The following is a 22942-nucleotide window of genomic DNA, read 5'->3' as shown; positions in this document are numbered from 1 at the left end:
TTATCACTATGAAGGGCATCTGACAGTGTTGCACCGCTTATAAGACTGTTTTGAAGACTGCATATGAATGGGCGAAGGTGCCTGTAATGGAAAGGAAGTGAATACGGACATTTTTATATTTATAAAAGTGTTTTCATGCCTAAATGAAGCGAAAGAACAAATTCACGTTTAAGAGCAAGGGCGCCACCTGGTGGTTTGGTTGTATGGGTTACATATAGGGAGGATCGGCTCTTTAATGTTTATTGCCACCCTTTGATTGAAAATTTGGGAGAAATAGGAGGAAATACCTGTACAGGATGATAGTGGGATATATTTGTAAAATACAGAAGAACCCTGAAAAAAATGGCAGGGTTGACAGGTAGGCTGCCATCATTCATAAAATAATTTAAAATAAGGGAGAAATAAGAAAACACATGTAAATGGGTTGATAGAACACAGGAGAAAACAAAAGGAGGGTTGACAGGTATGGTACCATGAGTTGCAGGAGTTGGGGATGACGGTCCCGGCTGGAACCTCGTGATCCTGGAAATCCAGAGTGCTGTTTGTAGACTCCAGCAGGAGCGAGAACACTGAACACGGACACTGGGATTGAGAAACACACGTCCCGTTGAGCATCACCTGCAGATGGAGAACAGGACTCATTTAGTGCTGCTCCAGGGACAATACAGCCATCTGTGTCCAAACGCTCCAGAGGAATTACTGAAGAATTAAACACTGCCCAAAATAACCAGCCTTCAGGAGCAGATGTGACAATCCTCAACCTGAGTGTTTTATTCAAGTATTACTGTACCATCAGAACTGACCACAATTCAACATTCATGAAGAAAACTCACTGAGTACATTTGCCTAAACAAACCACCAACATCATGACAGCCGGCAATTTGGTAGTTACTGTGGTAAAGATGTCTTGGTTTAGTTGCCAGGATGTTCTTGGAAGATTCCTCAATGTTGCTAGGGTTTTACTACAGGGCTGTTGCTAGGAGGCCGTTGGTGATTTGAAAAGCTGTGAATTTGTTACAATGGGTTGCTAGGGTGTTGCTAAGGGGCCATTGGTGATTCGAAAAGCTGTGAATTTGTTACTATGGGTTGCTAGGGTGTTGCTAAGGGGCTGCTGGTAATTCGAAAAGCTGTACATTTATTACAATGGGTTGCTAGGGTGTTGCTAAGGGGCTGCTGGTAATTCTAAAAACTGTAAATGTATTACAATGGGTAGCTAGGGTGTTGCTAAGGGGTTGTTGGTGATTCGAAAAGCTTTGAATTTGTTACAATGGGTTGCTAGGCTGTTGCTAAGGGGCATTGCTGATTCAAAAAGCTGTGAATTCGTTACTGTGGGTTGCTAGGGTGTTGCTAAGGGTCCGTTGGTGATTCAAAAGCTGTGAATTTGTTACAGTGGGTTGCTAGGGTGTTGTTAATGGGTAGTTGTTGATTTGAAAAGTGGTGAATTTGTTACTATGAGTTGCTAGGGTGTTGTTAAGGGGGTATTGCTGATTCAAAAAGCTGTGAATTTGTTACATAGGGTTGCTAGGGGGTTGCTAAGGGGGTGCTGGTGATTCGAAAGCTGTGAATTTATTACAGTGGGTTGCTAGGTTGTTGTTAATGGGTCGTAGGTGATTCAAAAAGCTGTGAATTTGATACAATGAGTTGCTAGGGTGTTGCTAAGGGGCTGCTGGTAATTCAAAAAGCTGTAAATTTATTACAATGGGTAGCTAGGGTGTTGCTAAGGGGCCATTGGTGATTCGAAAAGCTGTGAATTTGTTACTATGGGTTGCTAGGGTGTTGCTAAGGGGCTGCTGGTAATTCGAAAAGCTGTACATTTATTACAATGGGTTGCTAGGGTGTTGCTAAGGGGCTGCTGGTAATTCTAAAAACTGTAAATGTATTACAATGGGTAGCTAGGGTGTTGCTAAGGGGTTGTTGGTGATTCGAAAAGCTTTGAATTTGTTACAATGGGTTGCTAGGCTGATGCTAAGGGGCATTGCTGATTCAAAAAGCTGTGAATTCGTTACTGTGGGTTGCTAGGGTGTTGCTAAGGGTCCGTTGGTGATTCGAAAGCTTTGAATTTGTTACAGTGGGTTGCTAGGGTGTTGTTAATGGGTGGTTGTTGATTTGAAAAGTGGTGAATTTGTTACTATGAGTTGCTAGGGTGTTGTTAAGTGGGTATTGCTGATTCAAAAAGCTGTGAATTTGTTACAATGGGTTGCTAGGGTGTTGCTAAGGGGGTGCTGGTGATTCGAAAGCTGTGAATTTATTACAGTGGGTTGCTAGGGTGTTGTTAATGGGTGGTAGGTGATTCAAAAAGCTGTGAATTTGATACAATGAGTTGCTAGGGTGTTGCTAAGGGGCTGCTGGTAATTCAAAAAGCTGTAAATTTATTACAATGGGTAGCTAGGGTGTTGCTAAGGGGCCATTGGTGATTCGTAAAGCTGTGAATTTGTTACTATGGGTTGCTAGGGTGTTGCTAAGGGGCTGCTGGTAATTCGAAAAGCTGTACATTTATTACAATGGGTTGCTAGGGTGTTGCTAAGGGGCTGCTGGTAATTCGAAAAACTGTAAATGTATTACAATGGGTAGCTAGGGTGTTGCTAAGGGGTTGTTGGTGATTCGAAAAGCTTTGAATTTGTTACAATGGGTTGCTAGGCTGTTGCTAAGGGGCATTGCTGATTCAAAAAGCTGTGAATTTGTTACTATGGGTTGCTAGGGTGTTGCTAAGGGGCTGCTGGTAATTTGAAAAGCTGTAAATTTATTACAATGGGTACCTAGGGTGTTGCTAAGGGGTTGTTGGTGATTCGAAAAGCTTTGAATTTGTTACAGTGGGTTGCTAGGCTGTTGCTAAGGGGCATTGGTGATTCAAAAAGCTGTGAATTTGTTACAATGGGTTGCTAGGGTGTTGCTAAGGGTCCGTTGGTGATTCAAAAGCTGTGAATTTGTTACAGTGGGTTGCTAGGGTGTTGTTAATGGGTGGTTGTTGATTTAAAAAGCGGTGAATTTGTTACTATGGGTTGCTAGGGTGTTGTTAAGGGGGTATTGCTGATTCAAAAAGCTGTGAATTTGTTACAATGGGTTGCTAGGGTGTTGCTAAGGGGCTGATGGTAATTCAAAAAGCTGTGAATTCGTTACTATGGGTTGCTAGGGTGTTGCTAAGGGGCTGCTGGTGATTCGAAAGCTGTGAATTTGTTACAGTGGGTTTCTAGGGTGTTGATAATGGGTGGTTGGTGATTTAAAAGCTGTGAATTTGTTATAATGGGTGGCTAGGGTGTTGCTAAGGGGCTGCTGGTAACTCAAAAAGCTGTAAATTTATTACAATGGGTACCAAGGGTGTTGCTAAGGGGTTGTTGGTGATTCGAAAGCTGTGAATTTGTTACAATGAGTTGCTAGGGTGTTGCTAAGGGGCTGCTGGTAATTCAAAAAGCTGTAAATTTATTACAATGGGTAGCTAGGTTGTTGCTAAGAGGCCATTGGTGATTCTGAAAGCTTTGAATTTGTTACAATGGGTTGCTAGGGTGTTGCTATGGGGCTGTTGGTAATTAAAAATGCTGCTAGGTCATTTCAATATGGTTGCTACTATGTTTCTTTCTAAAGGCCTCATGCAACATGACTGTTGCATTCTCAAAATTGACAACTTACACCTTGTTAAATCAGTGACTAGATTATCAGAGATGATACATATAAGAAACTAGTTTCTACAGACTTCGTTTAGAGTAAACCCACTAGGTTTACCCTTTTCACCACGGAACATTCACTTTAACATTTCAATGCTCGCCAATACTCTGGAGCACAAACATGTCCACTCACCTCTCCAGACGGGCATCTGCACCCAGCACTGCAGTCCAGCGGCACACACTGGTTTTCCGGCCACAGATCCTCACAGCTGAAGGGACATGATCCAGCACACGAGCTGAAGATCTGACCAGCAGGACAACCTGACACACAGCAGCACAATTACCATCGCATTTACATACATTACACTGCTACTCATGAGCAAACTCCTGCTTTAATTCACACACATCCTCTAGAGGACACAAGTGATTTGTTGTGGCCCAGGAGTAAAGCAAGTGTTGCTGGTCTACCAGAGCGACTGCAGGCCTTTCTGCTGGAGCTCATTAACAGCACTAATCAAACTCCGTCTTAAGACACACTTCGTTCCTCCCGAAGGCTTATCTCGCACGCTTTTAAATGAGTCGATCAACTTAAACTCCTGTCTTATCATTTAAAAACACAATTAATGAACAGTGAGCGTGGCCGTCTCTAGTCTTTGCAGATTTTCTCCTGCACATCCTCTGTGGGTTCACTACAGCACTGGTGTTGCTTGTATAGTTTTTATGATTGTTGCTGAGTGAAATTACAGTAGCATTAAATTGCACACAGGAGAACCACTACATGACTGTAATGGGGGATGCAGGAGCGTGTGTGTGCATGAGTTAGGATTTCCACACATATGCTAATATTTAGGTCATAAACAACAAACAATAAGTGTGATATAAAATCTGAATGCACTATAAAATTAAAATCATTCCTGTCTTGTTTTGCAGCCTAGTTTTCTAAAACCAAAAACGTTGATTTTAAATGAATCTGTGCTTAAACGAGGGAAATATCTGCATTTTGTGACCTCACACGCAGATTTTTTATCTTGTTTAAGCACAGACACATTTATACAGTTGAAGTCAGAATTATTCGCCCCCTGCTTATTTTTTCCCCAATTTCTGTTTAACGGAGAGCAGATTTTTTCAGCACATTTCTAATCATAATAGTTTTAATAACTCATTTCTAATAACTGATTTATTTTATCTTTGCCATGATGACAACAAATTATGTTTGACTAGATATTCTTCAAGACACTAGTATTCAGATTAAAGTGACATTAAAAGGCTTCACTAGGTTAATTAGGTTAACTAGGCAGGTTAGGGTAATTAGCCAAGTTATTGTATAACAATCATTTATTCTGTAGACTATTGGACAAATATGTTGATTTTTTTCAACATAAAAATATGTTGACCGCTTAAAGGGGCTGATAATTTTTACCTTTAAATGGTTTTTAAAATAATAAAGAACTGCTTTTATTCTAGCCGAAATAAAACAAGTAAGACTTTCTCCAGAAGAAAAAAATATTATCAGACACACTGTGAAAATGTCTTTGCTCTGCTAAAAATAATTTGGGAGATATTTAAAAAAGTAAAAAAATCAAAGGGGGGCGAATAATTCTGACTTCAACTGTATGTGATAATAGTTTCAGTAAACAAAACTCATTCTCTTAGGGCATTTTGTTTTAAATGACCATTTTAATGCAATTCTTTAATTTTTTAAATGCAATTTTTGTTTTTATTTATACTTCATTATAATTTATAATTAATTATCCTACTGCTGTACTCCTACTACTACTACTACTACTACTACTACTACTTCGACTAATAAAAATAATAATATTAATAATAATAATAATATTAATGAATTAATAATAATAATTGTTATTATTTTTGGGTTGGCAGCATGGTGGCACAGTGGGTAGCACAATCACCTCAAAGTAAGAAGGTTGCTGGTTCAAGCCTCAGTCATTGTTAGTAGTAGTAAAGGTAGGGTAAATCTGATAAAAATTATTATTATTATTATTATTATTATTATTATTATCATTGCTATCATTATTATAATTATTATTATTATCATTGATATTACTATTATTATTATTATTATTTATTGTTGTTATTTATTATAATTATTATTACTATTATTATTATTATTATTATTTATAATATTACTAATAATTATCATTATTGTTATGTATTATTATTATTATTATTATTATTATTATTATTATTATTCATTCATAAAAACATTTTTGGCTTAGTCCTTGTATTCATCAGGGGTCGCCAAAGTGGAATGAACTGCCAAGTTATCCAGCACATGCCCTTCCAGCCGCAACCCATCACTGTGAAACATCCATACACACTCATTCACACACATACACTAAGGACAGTTTAGCTTACACAATTGTTAAGTGTTTTTGGACTGTGGGGGAAAACCGAAGCACCCGGAGGAAACCCACGCCAACACTAGGGGAGAACGTGCAAACTCCACACAGAAATGCCAACTGATTCAGCCGAGGCTCGAACCAGCAAACTTCCTGCTGTGAGGCGATTGTGCTACCCACTGTGCCACCGTGCCCCCAAAATGAATGTATTATTATTAGTAGTAGTTGTGGTATTTTGTATTAAGTGTGAATCTCATAAAAACTATTATTATTATTATTATTATTATTATTATCATTAATGATTATTATTATTATTATTATTATTATTATTATTATTATTATTCTGATCATTATTATTATTATTATTATCGTTAATATTATTTATTATTATTATTATTATTATTATTATTATTATTATTATTATTTCGCAGTGTGGGTGAATATCATAAAACCTGTTAAAGACTGAAACTGTGTGCAGTTGTTATAATTTATTCCAGTATAAAATTATGAAAAAGTCATAGCTGAATGAGGAAATGCATACTGGGATACTACTAAAATACAACAGAAACATTAATGTGGAATTGCGGTATTCTGAGTTCACAAACATATGTCACATTACACATTAGACAAATTAAGTTCTTTTTTTGTGAAGTAACATTAATATAATGACAAAACACATTTTTATTGTTTAAAATAAAACTGCAATAAAGGCTTATATAATTTGTCAGGTATGTGCATAATATCATGTAGTGTCTGCTTGACTGAAACCTCAATGAGCTTAATAAACATAAAAAAATTGGTAATCATTATTTCCTATAAACATTAATTACTGTAAACAAAAACACACACACACTTTCACAATGAAAAAAAATGCCTACATGTATTTTTTTTCTGGCTGATGCAAACCCATTCAGTCAGTTTGAGTTATGAACATAAGCTGTTATGTTTTATGGCATAATAAACTATAAAGACGGAGCACTTCAGAGGTGTTATTATCACAGTCTTTAAGAGTGTTTGAAGGGTTTTATAGCTGACACATTTTATTGTGTTTGTGTTCAGTTGGTTGGTGTGTGTGAGGGTGTGTGTGTGTGTGTGTTTGTGTAATAGACTTATGTCTCGTACCAGGCAGGCAGCTGTTAGTATTGCAGGCGGTGTGCTGTTCGAGGGGTCCGGAGCAGCTCACACCCCCAGCTTCGGGTTCCTGTAGGACAGTTTTTCTGCGCAGTGACACTCCTCCACCACATGAGGCGCTGCAGTCGCTCCAGGATGACCACTCGCTCAACACACAGCCAGCTGACAAAACAATATCAATGAAAACACAGGTAAAGCACAAACATCTCAAGCTGAAAACTCAATTCATTCATTTACTTTCCTTCAGCTTAGTCCCTTATTTATCAGTGGTCACCACAGTGGAATGAACCGCCAACTATTCCAGCATGTGCTTTATTATTTAATAATTTGCAGTTGTCTGGGTTAGTGTTGTATATTACACTACAGAAATCTTGAATTTTGAATGGAAGGTGTGATAAATAATGTCTTTATTAATACAGCAGCACAGACTGATTGCAGTACAGTTTACAGTAGTGTCTACAGACCTGGACAGGTGCTCAGTGAGCAGTTCTGGGACTGGATGGTGTGTGTACAGCTTAATCCTACACTGGTGTGTGTGCAGGAGCGCACACGTGTCCTCTGACCTGTCCCGCACGACACCGAACACACACTCCACGATCCCCATGAGCCGTACAGCGGACACACATGATCCGTACACACCAGAGAGCCGTTCACACACACACTGCAGAGACACACAGAGAAAGAGAGTCAACGATTTATATGTCGACATGTGTGTTTGAGTGAGTTTATACATGTATAAAAAGACACATGATGGAATTGTAAATGTTAAAAAGGACATGGGGTTTGTTATTTATGCAAATTTTAAGGGGTTTTCACCTTACTGATAGGTCAGTGGAGATTTACAGACAGTAAAGTGTGGGGAGCAGGGAAGGATCGGCAAAGGACCTCGAGCTGGGAAGCTCATTCGGGTTGCCGCGAGCACCTCGGTGCTGTGTGTCGATGCAATAACCACTAGGTTACAAGTATAGAGAAGGTTTTAATCAATAACATGGTTCAAATCATATTATTTTTTAATTAGGGGTCGCCACAATGGAATGAATCGCCAACTTATCCAGTACATGTTTTACCCAGCAGATGCCCTTCCACCTGCAACCCAACACTGGGAAACACCCATACACTCTCATATACAACAGCCAATTTAGCTTATTCAATTCACCCATAGCCCATGTGTTTGGACTGTGGGGGAAACCGGAGCACCCGGAGAAAACCCACGCCAGCACGGGGAAATATCGTGTTGCCAAATGCCAAACTCCACACAGAAATGCCAACTGGCCCAGCCAGGGCTCAAACCAGTGACCTTCTTGATGTGAGGCGGTCGTGCTACCCACTGCACCACCGTGACGCCCTTGGTTCAAATCAATAAAGAGGTAAAAGTTTTTGAAAGCTGCTAGTTGCAGGGAAATACTCTTTGGAGAAAGAAAACAGCTGATGACATACAGACACTCATGAAATGGCCTGCACAGGGTCCACACCTGAATATTATAGAGGCTGTATGAGATCACCAGGACAGAAAAAGAAGGATAAGACACTCTAAACCTTAAGAAGAACTTTAGAAAGTGCTAAAAGAAGCAAGAAAACGAAGACGGCAGAAGAAAATGTCAAAACAATTGGAACAAATTAGTCCCCTTTCCAAGGGAAGACACATTAAACAGAGTTTTTAGGTTAAAGGGGAAATGTTGTGCTGGTGTTGTTTTTATGTTGTACACATTTCTTAGATTTTCAGTTTTTTCAGTTTTCAGATCACTCAGATCTTTAGGATCAAGTAAATTAGAAGTTCCAAGAGTTCAGTCAAAGCACGGTGAATCCGCTTTCAGCTACTAACAGCGCCCCCCGCTGCTGGAATCAGCTTTCAGACCTGATCAGATGTGCTCCAACATTAGGCACATTCACATCAAGACTGAAACACATCTGTTTAGCTGTGCCTTTACTGAATGAGCACTGTGCTACGACCCACAGATTGCACTAATATGTTTTTCTCTTCTTTTTCATTCTTTTATAACCTGTTTAACACTTTTTTATCTGTTTTTAATCATTTTTGGTATTTGCTTTTATTATTCTTACTCATGTCTCTTTTATTCCTGTTTATGTAAAGCACTTTTAAGGTACCATTGTGTGTGAAATGTGCTGTATAAATAATCTTGCCTTGCCTTGTTTTAAATAGAGACTATTTATACTATGATTATATATTGCGCAAAAGTCTTAGGCCAACAAAGCTGGCATCGTGCTTAGGACTTTTGGATAGTACTACATATATTCTACATACTGTTGAAGTCAATATTATTTGCCCCCCTGTTTATTTATTCATTTATTTTTGTTTAACGGAGAGAAGATTTTTTTTTTCAACACATTTCTAATCGTAAAAGATTTAATAACTCATCTCTAATAACTGATTTATTTTGTCTTTGCCATGATGACAGTAAATAATATTAGACTAGATATTCTTCAAGACACTTCTATACAGCTTAAAGTGACATTTAAAGGCTTAACTAGGGTAATTAGGTTAATTAGGCAGGTTAGGGTAATTAGGCAAGTTACTGTATAATGATGGTTTGTTCTATAGACTATCGAAAAAAATATTGCTGAAGTGAGCTAATAATATTGACTTTAAAATGGTGATTAAAAAATTTAAAAATGCTTTTATTCTAGCCAAAATAAAACAAATAAGACTTTATTCAGAAGAAAATATATTATCAGACATACTGTGAACATTTCTTTGCTCTGTTAAACATCATTTGAGAAATATAAAAAATAAAATAAAATTAAAGGGGGGCGAATAATTCTGACTTCAACTGTATGTACTATAAATAAATATAGAGTAGAGTAGGTTCCTCTGACCAGGTGTTGCAGCTGAGGGTGATGTTTTCTCCAGGCCGGATCTCCAGTGTCCCGTTCTGCATCGGGAGCCCACAGCGACACTCATCCACCGGCACACAGCTTCCATCCTGCAGGAGCTGACCAGGCGGACACCGGCAGCCTGCGGCACACAAAACAAACTCAAACACATACACTGACACCAAATCTGACACCCCAGCAGGCACCATGATTTCAAAACGACATTGAATTAAATCATGATTTGCATTTCTGATGTGTTTTTGATGTCATTTTGATGTTGCTTTTGCATCAAGGCAGTCAATTTACATTAAAGTAATTTGCTTATTTTTTTCTTCAGGTCTGTTCTGAGCCAATTTCAACTGTTCATTTTACTTGTTTATATATCAGATGATCTGTGAAAGCTGGAGAAGAGCAGCTACCTGGATGACAGACGCCCTGTAGACACTGCACATGGTCCCACAGATCTGCACAGCTGCGAGGACACTGATTGGCACAGGAGCCATCAAAGACACGCCCCCTGTCCTCACAATGCTCACCTGTGATTGGATGCATATTTCATTTCATCATGTGGCAGATGATTTTATCCACAGCATTTTATAGACAACAGAACAAATCAATGAAACAAATGAACAAAACGTGTAAATAATATGATTTTTTTTGTATAATGCAGTAAGCAAAAACCCCAAATTGGAGAGAAAGATTTTGTTAGAAGTTTGGATTAAGCTTTTTGTTTGTTGGTTTTACTATTTTTGTTATTTTTAAAGGGGGAATATAACAGAAATACAAAATTTAAAAAAATGAGATTGTTGGTGTTCAAACAATAGATCAAAAAGGTTATTATATAAGAAAAAAAATCAAAAACGGATAAACGAGAGTCAGTATTCTTATTTTTAAAATAAAAATTCAAAACAGCAAATATACTAGAAAGATACAGTAAATTGAAAGTTTATTATTTATAAAAAAGATCTAGTAGGATATATGACGAGGTTATTAAATTTGTTAAAGAAAGTCAATTATGTAAAGGAATGTAATACTTTATAATCAGCAGTGTTGGTAAAAAAAAATAATTTATTCCAATCTAAAGTCAAATAAAAATAGCTAAATGTGTTACTTAGTTGTAAAGTGGAAATAACGTAATAGTAAAATACTAATATATTACAATCTAAAGTCACTGTCTAATGGGAGTGTGTGCTTGAGTCTTTGTTTTTGTTTCTAAACTAAGATTTTAAGGGTTAATTTGCCGAGTACAAATAAACAATGAAGAAGAAGAAGAAAAGAAGAAGAAGAAAAAAAAGAAGACGAAAAAGAAGAAAAAAGAAAAAGAAGACAAAACAAAAGAAAAGGAAGAAAAATAAGAAAAAAGAAAAAGGACAAAAAAGTAAAGAAAAAGGAAAAAAGAAAAAAGAGGAAAAAATAAGAAAAAGGAAAATATAAGAAAAAGGAAAAAATAAGAAAAAAGGAAAAAATTGTTAAAAAGAAAAAGAAAAGAAAAAAGAAAAGAAAAAGTAAGGAAGAAAAAGAAAAAACTAAGAAATAGAAAAATAGGAAATAAAGAAAAAGAATAAGAAAAAGGAAAAGAAAAAAGAAAGAAAGAAAATTAAGAAAAAAATAAGAAAAAAGGAAAAGAAAAAAGAAAGAAAGAAAATTAAGAAAAAAATAAGAAAAAAGGAAAAGAAAAAATAAGAAAAAAGAAAAAAGAAAAGTAAAAAAGAAAAGAAAAAGACCAAAGAAAAAGACAAAGGAAATAAGAAAAATGAAAAAGAAAAATGAAAAAATACGAAAAAGCAGAAAAAAGAAAAAAGGAAAGAAAAAGGAAAAAATAAGAAAAAAGATTAAAACGAAAAAAATATATATTTATATTAAAAATATATTATATATTTATATTAAAAATTAAAAAGAAAAGAAAAAAGTAAAGAAAAAGAAAAAAAAGATAAAGAAATAGGGAAAAGAAAAAGAAATAGGAAAAAAGAAAAGTAAGAAAAAAAGAAAAAAGAAAAAGGAAAGAAATGAAAAAGAAAAAAGAAAAAGGAAAAAAGAAAAAGAAAAAAGGAAAAGAAAAAAGAAAATAAAATAAGAAAAAAAGAAAAAAGAAAAAAGAAGAAGAAAGAAAACAGAACAATAAGAAAAAAAAGAAAAAAGATAAAGAAAAATAAGAAAAAGAAACAGAAGAAGAAAAAGAAACAGAGGAAGAGGAAGGTAGGACAGACAGTAGCTGGTACAATGGTAGTTCTGTGTGTACCGGGGCAGAGGGCCGTGTTGCAGCTCTGACTCTGGCTCTGCAGGTCTGCACAGTGTGGTTTGGGGTCAGAGGTCAGAGGTCGTCTCTCTCTGTGTCTGAATCCTCCACTGCAGGGCTCTTTACACACACTCCATCTGCTCCACGAGCTCCAGTCACACACATCTAAACACACACACATACTCCACATTCACTGTGTGTGTGTAGGTCAGCTGCAGCAGGATGATGTGTGTGTATGTGTTTATGAGTGTATGTGCATGTGTATGTTCATGTGTAAATGTATATGTGTGTGTATTGTGTATATGTTTATGTGTATGTGTATTTTACAGAATGTGTGTGTGTGTGTGTTGTTCTGTTGCCGCACCTCTGCAGACGTCAGCATGTGGACAGTCTCTCTCCTCCTCCAGCTCTTCATCACACTGACTCCCGCTGACCGGCTCACCCGACTCCACATGCAGACACGCCCGAAACCTGCGCTGCACCGACCGCAGATCCACACACGGAGAACAGGAGCTCCAGGAGGACCACTCGCTGACCACCACTGACACACACACACACACACACACATATACATATATATATATACATAAAATGAGGATGATGTCTGATCAAGTTTACAATCTGAGATGTACCTTCACATTCCCGTAGATCACACTGCAGAGAGCCGTCATGACAGAGACTGAAACACACACAGGATAATGAGGTTTACAAATATAGAAATGATAATGAAGTGTAAGTGTGTGATGTGAGTCTGCAGTGTCTGACCATGTCCTGCAGCCGGTGGTGAGCAGCGCCCCCTGCGGGACAGTGACGGTCACAGGTTTGTGTGAATCCTGGAGGAGCAGATGAACACAACCACACTGATCCGGCCGCACACACGAACCGTTCTGCTGCACCAGACCCTGAGGAAAACACACAACACACACTTCAACACCCAACACTTCATCACTGAGTTACATTTTAAAGGGTTCAACACACACAAAAAAACAACTACATTTATAAGCATTTTTTTTTATGTAGAAACATTTTACAGTATAAATTTATCAAATTTATAATTGAATTTTTTAACACTATATTTTTTACAATGTGAATAAAATAGACCAATAAAATAAAATGCATTTTTAAGATAATCTGGTAACAATGTGATCAAAATTAAATAAAATATGATATAATATAAAATTATATGTTTTTAAAGAAAGAAATAATAAAATATCTTCAAACAATTTGGCAACACTGTGATGCAAAAAAAAAAATTTTTTTTTTAAAGAAATTCTGGTATCACTGTGAATAAAGTAAATTAAAATAAAACGTTTTAAAGATAAATCTGCTAATTACAATAAAAAATAAAATAAACAAATCTATTATTAATTAATCAAAATCATAAAATTATTATAAAGAAAACCTGGTAACACTGTGAATAAAATAAAATAAAATAAAATAAAATAAAATAAAATAAAATAAAAAAAATAAAAATAAAATAAAATAAAATAAAATACTTTAAACAATCTGGCAACATTGTGATGCAAATAAATTTAAATATGTTTAAAGAAATTCTGGTAACACTGAATAAATTAAATAAAGATAAATTGTTCTTATAGATAAATATGGTATTTATAATAAAAAATAAATAAATAAATTAATTAATTAATTAATTGTTTTAAAAGATAAATCTGTTAATTACAAAAATAATAAATAAAAAAATTATCATTTAATAAATAAAAAAACTAATAAAATATTTTAAAGAAAACCTGGTAACACTGTGAATAAAATAAAATATCTTTAAACAATCTGGCAACACTGTGATGCAAATAAATTAAAATAAATTATTTCAAAGATAAATCTGCTAATAACAATAAAAAATAAAATATGCAAATATAAAAACAAATAAATTAATTAACTAATCAATCAATTATTAAATAAATAAAATTATTTTAAAGAAAACTTGGTAACACAGTGAATAAAATAAAATAAAACAAAACAAAAAAAAATGAAATAAAATAATAAAATAAAATAAAATAATAAAATAAAATAAAATAAAATAAAATAAAATAAAATAAAATAAAATAAAATAAAATAAAATAAAATAAAATAAAATAAAATAAAATATCTTTAAACAATCTGGAAACACTGTGATGCAAATAAATTAAAATATTTTTTAAAGAAATTCTGGAAACACTTTGAATAAAGTAAATTAAAATAAAATGTTTTAAAGATAAATCTACTTATTACAATAAAAAATAAAATAAACAATAAAAAATCTATTAATAATTAATCAATTAATTAATAAATAAATAAAATTATTTTAAAGAAAACCTGGTAGCATTGTGAATAAAATCAAATAAAATAATAATAAAAAAAATAAAATACCTTTAAACAATCTGGCAACACTGTGATGCAAATAAATTAAAATAAAATTGTTTTTTTTTTAAATCTATTAATTACTATAAAATAAAATAAACAAACAAACAAACAAATAAATAAATAAATAAAATGATTTAAAGAAAACCTGGTAACACTATGAATAAAATAAAGTAAAAAACAAAAAAAATAAATAAATAAATAAATAAAATAAAATAAAATAAAATAAAAATAAAATAAAATAAAATAAAATAAAATAAAATAAAATAAAATAAAATAAAATAAAATAAAATAAAATAAAATAAAAAAGCTGTCCAAACCACAGGGCAGTAGCAGCCGGGTGTGCAGTTCTGACTGGACATGCATGCGTCTGCTTTCCCCATCAGATCACAGTGTTTCTCACATGGAGATCCACATTCAGAAAACACAAAGGGTTTCTCACAGTCTGATGAAACACACAGAGCAATACAGGACTGAATTCAAGTGCTTTATTTATGCTCAGAGTTTTATGATGTAAAACAACACAAACAGAACAATAACTCAAATATTCAACACATGTAAATAATTTAATTTTATCTCCATGGATAATTACAAAAACCACGCAATTACTATAAAATCTGTGAAACAATCTGGCAAATCTTAGGAAACCATGGCATGATTTTAAGTCTTGCAAGGTTTTAAGCCTGCATGTAATCCTGTATGTGAATGCGATTGTGCTTGTCATGACTGCAGTGTGTGTGTGTGTGTGTGTGTGTGTGTGTGTGTGTGTGTGTGTGTGTGTGTGTGTGTGTGTTGATGTTCACCTTTGCAGTTTTGGGGTCTGCAGGGTCGACTCTGTTTCTCCACATCAGTGCAGCGTTGCCCCCCGGTGGACAAAACCAGCGGCACTCGAACCCGCAGCTCAAACTGTGAGTTGCATAAACACTCGCTCCACACACTCCACTCCGACATTGGACACACTGACAGAAACACACACATCAGCATACTTCATCTGCTCAATCACGATACAAGACCGGCAGTTTGAGTTACAAGAGTGTGAAATACTAATTGGGTCAATTCCTGAGGAGGATAAAGCAAGGTTTGATCTTATTGACATAATACGAGTTTTAGGTTTGTGATGTGCATTTGTCATCTTTTAAAGGCTTTTTATAAATTATTTTGAATAAAATATAATTTTTTGGGGGGGAGAAATAAAATTAGCTACAATTTTTCTGCAAAAATATATAAACATTTTTTTTACTATTTAATATGATTTTTAATTAAAAATTATATTGAAATAAATTGTATATAAATTGTAATGATAAAATTAAATGCATTAAAACACAAATAAAAAACAATATGCAATTAAAATAAATAAGTACAATGGTGGGAGAAACTAAATTTCCGAAATATGCTAAATTTTATTTACATTATTATTATTATTATTATTATTATTTTTTATTTATTTATTTTTTTTATATATTTTATTTCATTTTTTGTCCCTCTGTTGTTTCCAAGGTGATTTTTGTCCCTCTGTTGTTTTCAAGGTCATGACAAGTGACTGAATATGTAAAAAATAAAATAAAATAAAATAAAATAAAATAAAATAAAATAAAATAAAATAAAAATAAAATAAAAATAAAATAACGAAATAAGATAAAATAAAAAATCAGATAAAATAAAATAAAATAAAAAATAAAATAACGAAATAAGATAAAATAAATAATTAGATAAAATAAAATAAAGTAAAATAAAAATAAAATAAGATAAAATAAAAAATAAACATAGAAATAAAATAATATAAAATAAAATAAAAAATTATAAAAAAAAAAAAAAATAAGATCAAATAAATGAATTAATAAAATAAGATCAAATAAAATAAAACATTTAATAAAATAAAATGAGATAAAATAAAAAATAAAATAAGATAATAATAGAATAAAATATAAAATAAAATAAAAAATAAAATAAGATAAAATAAAATAGAATAAAAAATTAAATTAAATAAAAAATAAAATAAGATCAAATAAAATAAAAAATAAAATTAGATAAAATAAAATAGAATTAAACATAAAATAAAATAGGACAATATAAAATAAAAAATAAAATAAAATAAAATAAAATAAGATAAAATAAAATAAAATAAAATAAAATAAAATAAAATAAAATAAAATAAAATAAAATAGCAAAAACTAATTACAGTAATATAACATCCAGATTTATCAGTTCTAAATTGGCTAAGACTCTTTGAAACTTAAAAGTGCCTGCGAAATGCATGAGGGGAAAAAAGCAGTTTTACCCAGTACAACAAATGTTAAACATTTTGACAGCAAGATTCATAACCTATGAAATAAGCTTTATTTACAAAATCTACTTGACATCTGTTACACTGAATGACTATAATAACTTTACCCATATTTTTCACAATACTAATTTAAAAATAAAAAATAACACTTAACATGCATTGAATTAGATTTTTATGCATTGAACTTCAACTCTGATATCTGGACTTTGACACAATCAATATTGTAAAAAGTGCTATATAAACAACTTTGCATTGAATTGAGAATCTATTAGTTTGATTTAGGAGCATCTTTGGCTCCTGACTGTAAATGTATGCATATGATCTTTAATGATGTGTTTCTCACCTGGACAGGCTCTCTTATAGCACATCTGCGTCTGCTCTTCATCTCTCTGGACGTCTGATGGACAGTCCTGCTCGTCTTCATCACATACACACTGTCTGCGTCTGGACATCAGACCCGCCCCACAGCTGACTGAACACCGTGACCAGGTCGACCAGGGGCAGAGGTCATCTGGAGGACACAGAGGTCACCAGGTCAGCAATACATTCAGAATTATTAGCCCCCTGTACATTTTTGTTTTCAATTTCTGTATCACATAGTGAACATTATTTAACACATTTCTAATCATAATAGTTTTAATAACTCATCTTTAATAACTGATTTATTTTATATTTGCCATAATGAGAGTAAATAATATTAGACTAGATATTCTTCAAGATACTAGTATTCAGCTTAAAGTGACATTAAAAGGCTTCACTAGGGTAATTAGGGTAAAGTTAGGGTATTTAGAGATTCATTGTATAACAGTGGTTTGTTCTGGAGACAATCCAAAACAAATATTGCTCAAGGGGGCTGATAATATTGACCTTAAAATGGCTTTAAAACATTTAAAAACTGCTTCTATTCTAGCCGAAATAAAATAAATAAGAAGAAAAAATATTAGAGGAAATACTCTGAAAAATTCCTGAATCAGTTCAACGCCATTTGGGAAATACTTGAAAATTCACAAAAGGACAAATAATTCTGACTTTAATTGTATTTACTGACAATATATACTTGCAAATATGTTTATTATTTGTATCTATATTGTTTCAAGAAAGAAGTCGCAGGTGAATAGCGTAAAAACTAAGGTCCCACTTTATATGAAGTGTCCTAAACTACAATGCGCTTGCAGCAAAAAATAAATACAATGTACTTAATAATAATTATTAATTGCTTTAACTTATATAGCGCTTTTCTGGGCACTCAAAGCGCTTTACACACAATGGGGGGATCTCCTCATCCACCAGCAGTGTGCAGCATCCACCTGGATGATGCGACGGCAGCCATTTTGCACCATACGGCACACCACACACCAGCTGATTGGTGGAGAGGAGACAGAGATGAAGCCAATTGGAATATGGGGATGGTTAGGAGGCCATGATTGACAGAGGCCAGTGGGCAGATTTGGCCAGGATGCCGGGGTTAAACCCCTACTCTTTTTGAAGGACATCCTGGGATTTTTAACGACCACAGAGAGTCGGGACCTCAGTTAAACGTCTCATCTGAAAGACGCCGCTCACTGTGCAGTATAGAGTCCCCGTCACTATACTGGGGCATTAGGACCCACACAGACCGCAGGTGCGGCGCCCCCTGCTGGCTTCACTAACACCACTTCCGGCAGCAACCTGGCTTTCCCATGTGGTCTCCCATCCAGGTACTGACCAGGCGCAGCCCTGCTTAGCTTCTGTGGGCGACCATGTGAGAGTTGCAGAGAGCTAGCTGCCGGCTACTTACTCTGTTTATAAAGCATTTGAGAACACTTGTGGTGCTCTTGAGTTGGGATAGGCGTAGGGTTATGGACAGGTTTGGTGGTATGTGTAGGTTTAAGGGTGGGTTATGGTGTAAGGAATAGTCAATAGTGTATTTACAAATGTAATTACAGAATGTAATTACATACAGGTATTTAATCAAGCATAAGTACACAGTAAATACATGTATTTACATAATTAGTACATTGCAATGAATTAATAAATTCGGTGTAAGTACATAGTAGATAAGAACACAATATAAAGTGGGACCAAAACTAATGATTAATAATAAAACACCAACAATATGTGACCACAAAAGTTGGCGTTCCTGTGTGGAGTTTGCATGTTCTCCCTGTGTTGGTGTGGGTTTCCTCCGGGTGCTCTGGTTTCCCTCACAGTCCAAACACATGCGCTATAGGGGAATTGAGGAACTACTGTAAATTGGCTGTAGTGTACGAGCGTGTGTGTGTAAGTGTATATGGGTGTTTCCCAGTACTGGGTTGCAAGTGGAAAGGCATCCGCTGTGTAAAACATATGCTGGAAAAGTTGGATCCTTCCACTGTGGCAACCACTGATTAATAAAGGGAATAAGTCCAAAAAAAAAATGAGTGAATGAATGGATGTTGATGTGTTTTTGCTTAGTATCAGTACCCAGGCAGGGTCCAGAATGGCAGTCCCGGGTGTCTCTTTCAGGTCCTGTACAGTGTGAGCCGTTGTTTCGGGGTGGAGGGTTGATGCAGGCGCGGGTTCGAATCTGTTTACTCTTTCCACAGGAAACAGGACAGGAGGACCACACTGACCACGGGGTCCAACCACCATCCACTGACCCAGCAGAACAACACTTCAGTCAATTTAACACTTTGCTCAAGGTTTAACTCTTTGCTTAAGGTTTAACTGAAATAATGCACTTACTACTGACTTAAATGCTAAAAAAAATAAAAAATTTATGACCTTTGCAGGCACTTCAGAAAAACAAAATCTAAATTAAAAGTACATTAAGCTTTATATTTATAGACACATATTTTTGTAATTATATTTATACTTTGTTAAATATGCTATTTCGTTAAAGAAAAGTCCAATAACTGAAGCAAAATGTGCATATTTATTAAAGTTAACACATCAAAATAATAATTAAATAACAAAATGAATAAATTATTTAACAAATGTTCATTAAAAGAACAATATTTATGTGGAGAAAATTTATTTGTAATCTTCCTAATGTAGGAAAAAGTATTTTAGCATTAAATTATTCATTGAATTGCTATTTTTAAACATTTTTAAAAAATAAATCTGCTAAAACTGTGATTTGATCATTAAAAATTAAAAATAAATAAATAATTTATTGAATTGCTATTTTTTTTAAATAAATCTGCTAAAACTGTGATTTGATAATTAAAAATAAATAAATAAATTTATTGAGTTGCTACTTTTAGTTTTCCTTTAAATACATCTGCTTAAACTGTGATTTGAAAATAAAAATAAATAAATAAATAAATAAATAAATTGGCTGTAATTAATTAATACATAAACAAATGAATCAATACATAATTTATGAATGTATGATTGAATGAAATAAAAACAAATGCAAAACCACAAAATTAATTAACATAAAACGATTAAAACAATGAGCTGTTTCTACTGTGTATTGCATATGAATGATATGAAATCCAAATGCAATACAAATTCATGCAATAAATGTATTAAAAATAAACCCAGTTATTCTAATTTTAGCATGATATAATCGTACACACCTTGACAGTCAATATCCTGGCAGTATTCTCCTTCAGGGATACAGGTGCTGAAACACACAAAATATTGAGTTTTTGCCAAACTTCACACCACTGTAAACGTCACGTTTTCTAAAATGTGGTAAAAAGCGTCATTATTTTCTGCTAAAAGAGTCTGACTTGTCAGTGTCTTTCACCATTGTTTGCATTCTCCATCGGTCCAGGTGTCTCCGACAGACAGTTCTCGGTTCTTATGAACACACAGAGGCGGACAAGGACCCGGATCACAAGGTTTGTGCTGAACCTCCTCAAACTGACAGCTGGAACCCTCAGCCTCCGGGACCAGAGATCTGGATAAACACAAATATATAATATAAAATTTAATTATTTCTAAATAAAATATGAAAAACAAATTTTTTGATTGTCACTTAATTAAGAAAAAAAAATAATAGAAGTCTGATTTGCCTTTATATGATTTTCTTTTCCAAAAATTTCTTAAATTATATTTAATATATACTATTTTATGTAATATTTTTCACAGTATTTCCCATAATATTTTTTCTTCTGAAGAAAGTCTTATTTGTTTTATTTCGGCTTGAATAAAACCAGTTTTTAATGATTTTAAACCCATTTTAAGGTCAATATTATCAGCCCCCTTAAGCTATATTTGTTTTGAATTGTCTAGAATAAACCACTGTTATACAATGACTTGCCTAAATACCCCAACTTAAGCCTAATTAACCTAGTTAAGTCTTTAAATGTCACTTTGAGCTGAATACTAGCGTCTTGTCAAATAGTCAAATAAATAAATTAATTTTTTTCATTAGAAAATAGAAGAATTTTACATCTGAGCGCAGTAAACATCTACGCTTTGAATACTAAAATGCTAAAAATGTATGAAATATATATTTAGAAATATATAGAGATATACTATCCTCAAAAGATTTTAATGTCTTTAATAAAAAGTCTACTCTGCTTACCAAAGCTGTATTTATTTACAGTAAAAACTGTAAAATTGTAATAAAAATTGTGAAATATTATTACAATTTAAAATAAATATTTGATTGTTTAATGTAGTTTAACATTTAATTTATTCCAGTAATTTTATAGTGAATTTCCAGCATCGCTAACCCAGTCAGATGTCACATGATGCTTCAGAAATCATAGTAATATGTCGCTTTCCTGCTCTATTATGATCAAATATGACTTTTTCTCAATAATTAATAAAGCTTCTTTTTCTATCATTTCTTCCTGCTTCATAATTTAGTAAAAATATTTCAGGATTGATGAATAAAATGTTCAGAACAGCAGCATTTAAATAAAAAAATAAAACATTTTTCATCATAAATATTTCTCTTTCACTCTTTAACAATTGGGCATGACCTTATTTGACCTCCATTATTTAATGACACTATTGTACTGTATCACAGTTTCTACAAAAATGTACACTTTCTCTCATTTTCCACCTGAAGCGGGTCCTCTGTCCCGGGCCGCAGGAGGAGCTGCAGGAGGCCCACGTGGACCAGGAGCTCCAGGTGCAGCTGCTCTTCTCTTCCGCACAGGTGTGATTGCTGCAGGTGATCTGAGCGTCTGTGCAGCTGCAGGTGTTACAGTCCTGCTGATGAGAGCTGCCCGACGCCCACACCTGACCAGACGCATCAACACAATCACACTGCCACGTCTGAACACACACACCGTCCTGCAGCAGCTGACCTACACACACAACAGATGCAACAACATTAGAGTTACGAACTGAATAGCTGACCTACATTACAAAACACTGGGACATTTGTGATTGCGATATGGCACCACTATTTTTGACACACTTGAATATAATGTATTTGAACAGTATAGTAGTCACACTGTCACGAGTAAAGCAAAGTAAAGACAGGTAAAATTTACAACCAGACTACACAAGCAGCCGATTCCCATCTATATATGTAGAGTTTGTAAAATACAAATACACTGAATAATGACTTTAATTAGCTTCATCCATGTATATCTGTGTGTGTGTGTGTGTGTGTGTGTGTGTGTGTGTGTGTGTGTGTGTGTGTGTGTGTGTGTGTGTGTGTGTGTGTGTTACCGTGTGGGCAGCGGCAGCCCGGCTGGCACTCAGTGTTTGTGTGGCACTGGATGCCCTGCTGCAGGTCTGAGCAGCGCTGAGGACATTCATTAGAGCAGGACACAAACTCCTGCCCCGCTGGACAGCCCCGATCACCTGAAAACACACAGCACACACTCACAGTTAAGCTGCAGAACTGACTGCAATTTTCTCGGTATAGTAAGTGGGACCTATTTTCACAATTCCAAATTTCTAATATATATTAAAAATTGATATCCTAATAAACATTAATTATAGAGTTATTTAAAATTAATTATGGGGACTTGAAAAGCCAACATACTGTTATCTCACCTAAACTTCTTCTTCTGAGACTTTTTAAAGTGTATCTCCTCCTAACCCTTTCAAGCTACATACCTCAAACTTTCATCAAACCTTCAAACTGGTCTGACTCGGGTGGCTATATCTTTTCTAACTGATCCGACTTTCGGTTTTCCGAAAAACGACCCGGAAAATTCCCAAAATTCCCATTGACTTAACATTGGGTCAAACTTTGTGAGCT

At 34.1% G+C, this 22942-nt stretch overlaps 1 protein-coding gene across 1 annotated transcript in view; it reads right to left on the bottom strand.

Annotated features, from left to right (window-relative positions):
• sspo (SCO-spondin) overlaps positions 1 to 22942 on the bottom strand; it is a 188449-nt gene that overhangs the window by 24114 nt on the left and 141393 nt on the right. Inside the window, exons 87-104 of the mRNA XM_073941181.1 lie at positions 22405 to 22539; positions 21788 to 22034; positions 20519 to 20671; positions 20346 to 20392; positions 19246 to 19416; positions 17147 to 17314; positions 15323 to 15478; positions 14840 to 14964; positions 12927 to 13063; positions 12794 to 12840; positions 12526 to 12702; positions 12165 to 12326; positions 10345 to 10461; positions 9929 to 10067; positions 7558 to 7754; positions 7085 to 7255; positions 3793 to 3920; positions 473 to 618 (exon numbers count right to left, since the gene is read on the bottom strand). Of these exons, the coding sequence (XP_073797282.1) occupies positions 473 to 618; positions 3793 to 3920; positions 7085 to 7255; positions 7558 to 7754; positions 9929 to 10067; positions 10345 to 10461; positions 12165 to 12326; positions 12526 to 12702; positions 12794 to 12840; positions 12927 to 13063; positions 14840 to 14964; positions 15323 to 15478; positions 17147 to 17314; positions 19246 to 19416; positions 20346 to 20392; positions 20519 to 20671; positions 21788 to 22034; positions 22405 to 22539 (2623 nt within the window). The remainder of the gene's footprint in view (positions 1 to 472; positions 619 to 3792; positions 3921 to 7084; positions 7256 to 7557; positions 7755 to 9928; positions 10068 to 10344; positions 10462 to 12164; positions 12327 to 12525; positions 12703 to 12793; positions 12841 to 12926; positions 13064 to 14839; positions 14965 to 15322; positions 15479 to 17146; positions 17315 to 19245; positions 19417 to 20345; positions 20393 to 20518; positions 20672 to 21787; positions 22035 to 22404; positions 22540 to 22942) is intronic.

Source organism: Danio rerio, chromosome 24, assembly GCF_049306965.1.
Source record: "Danio rerio strain Tuebingen ecotype United States chromosome 24, GRCz12tu, whole genome shotgun sequence".
NCBI classification, from domain to species: Eukaryota; Metazoa; Chordata; class Actinopteri; order Cypriniformes; family Danionidae; genus Danio; species Danio rerio.
This window is presented reverse-complemented; position numbering and strand designations above follow the sequence as displayed.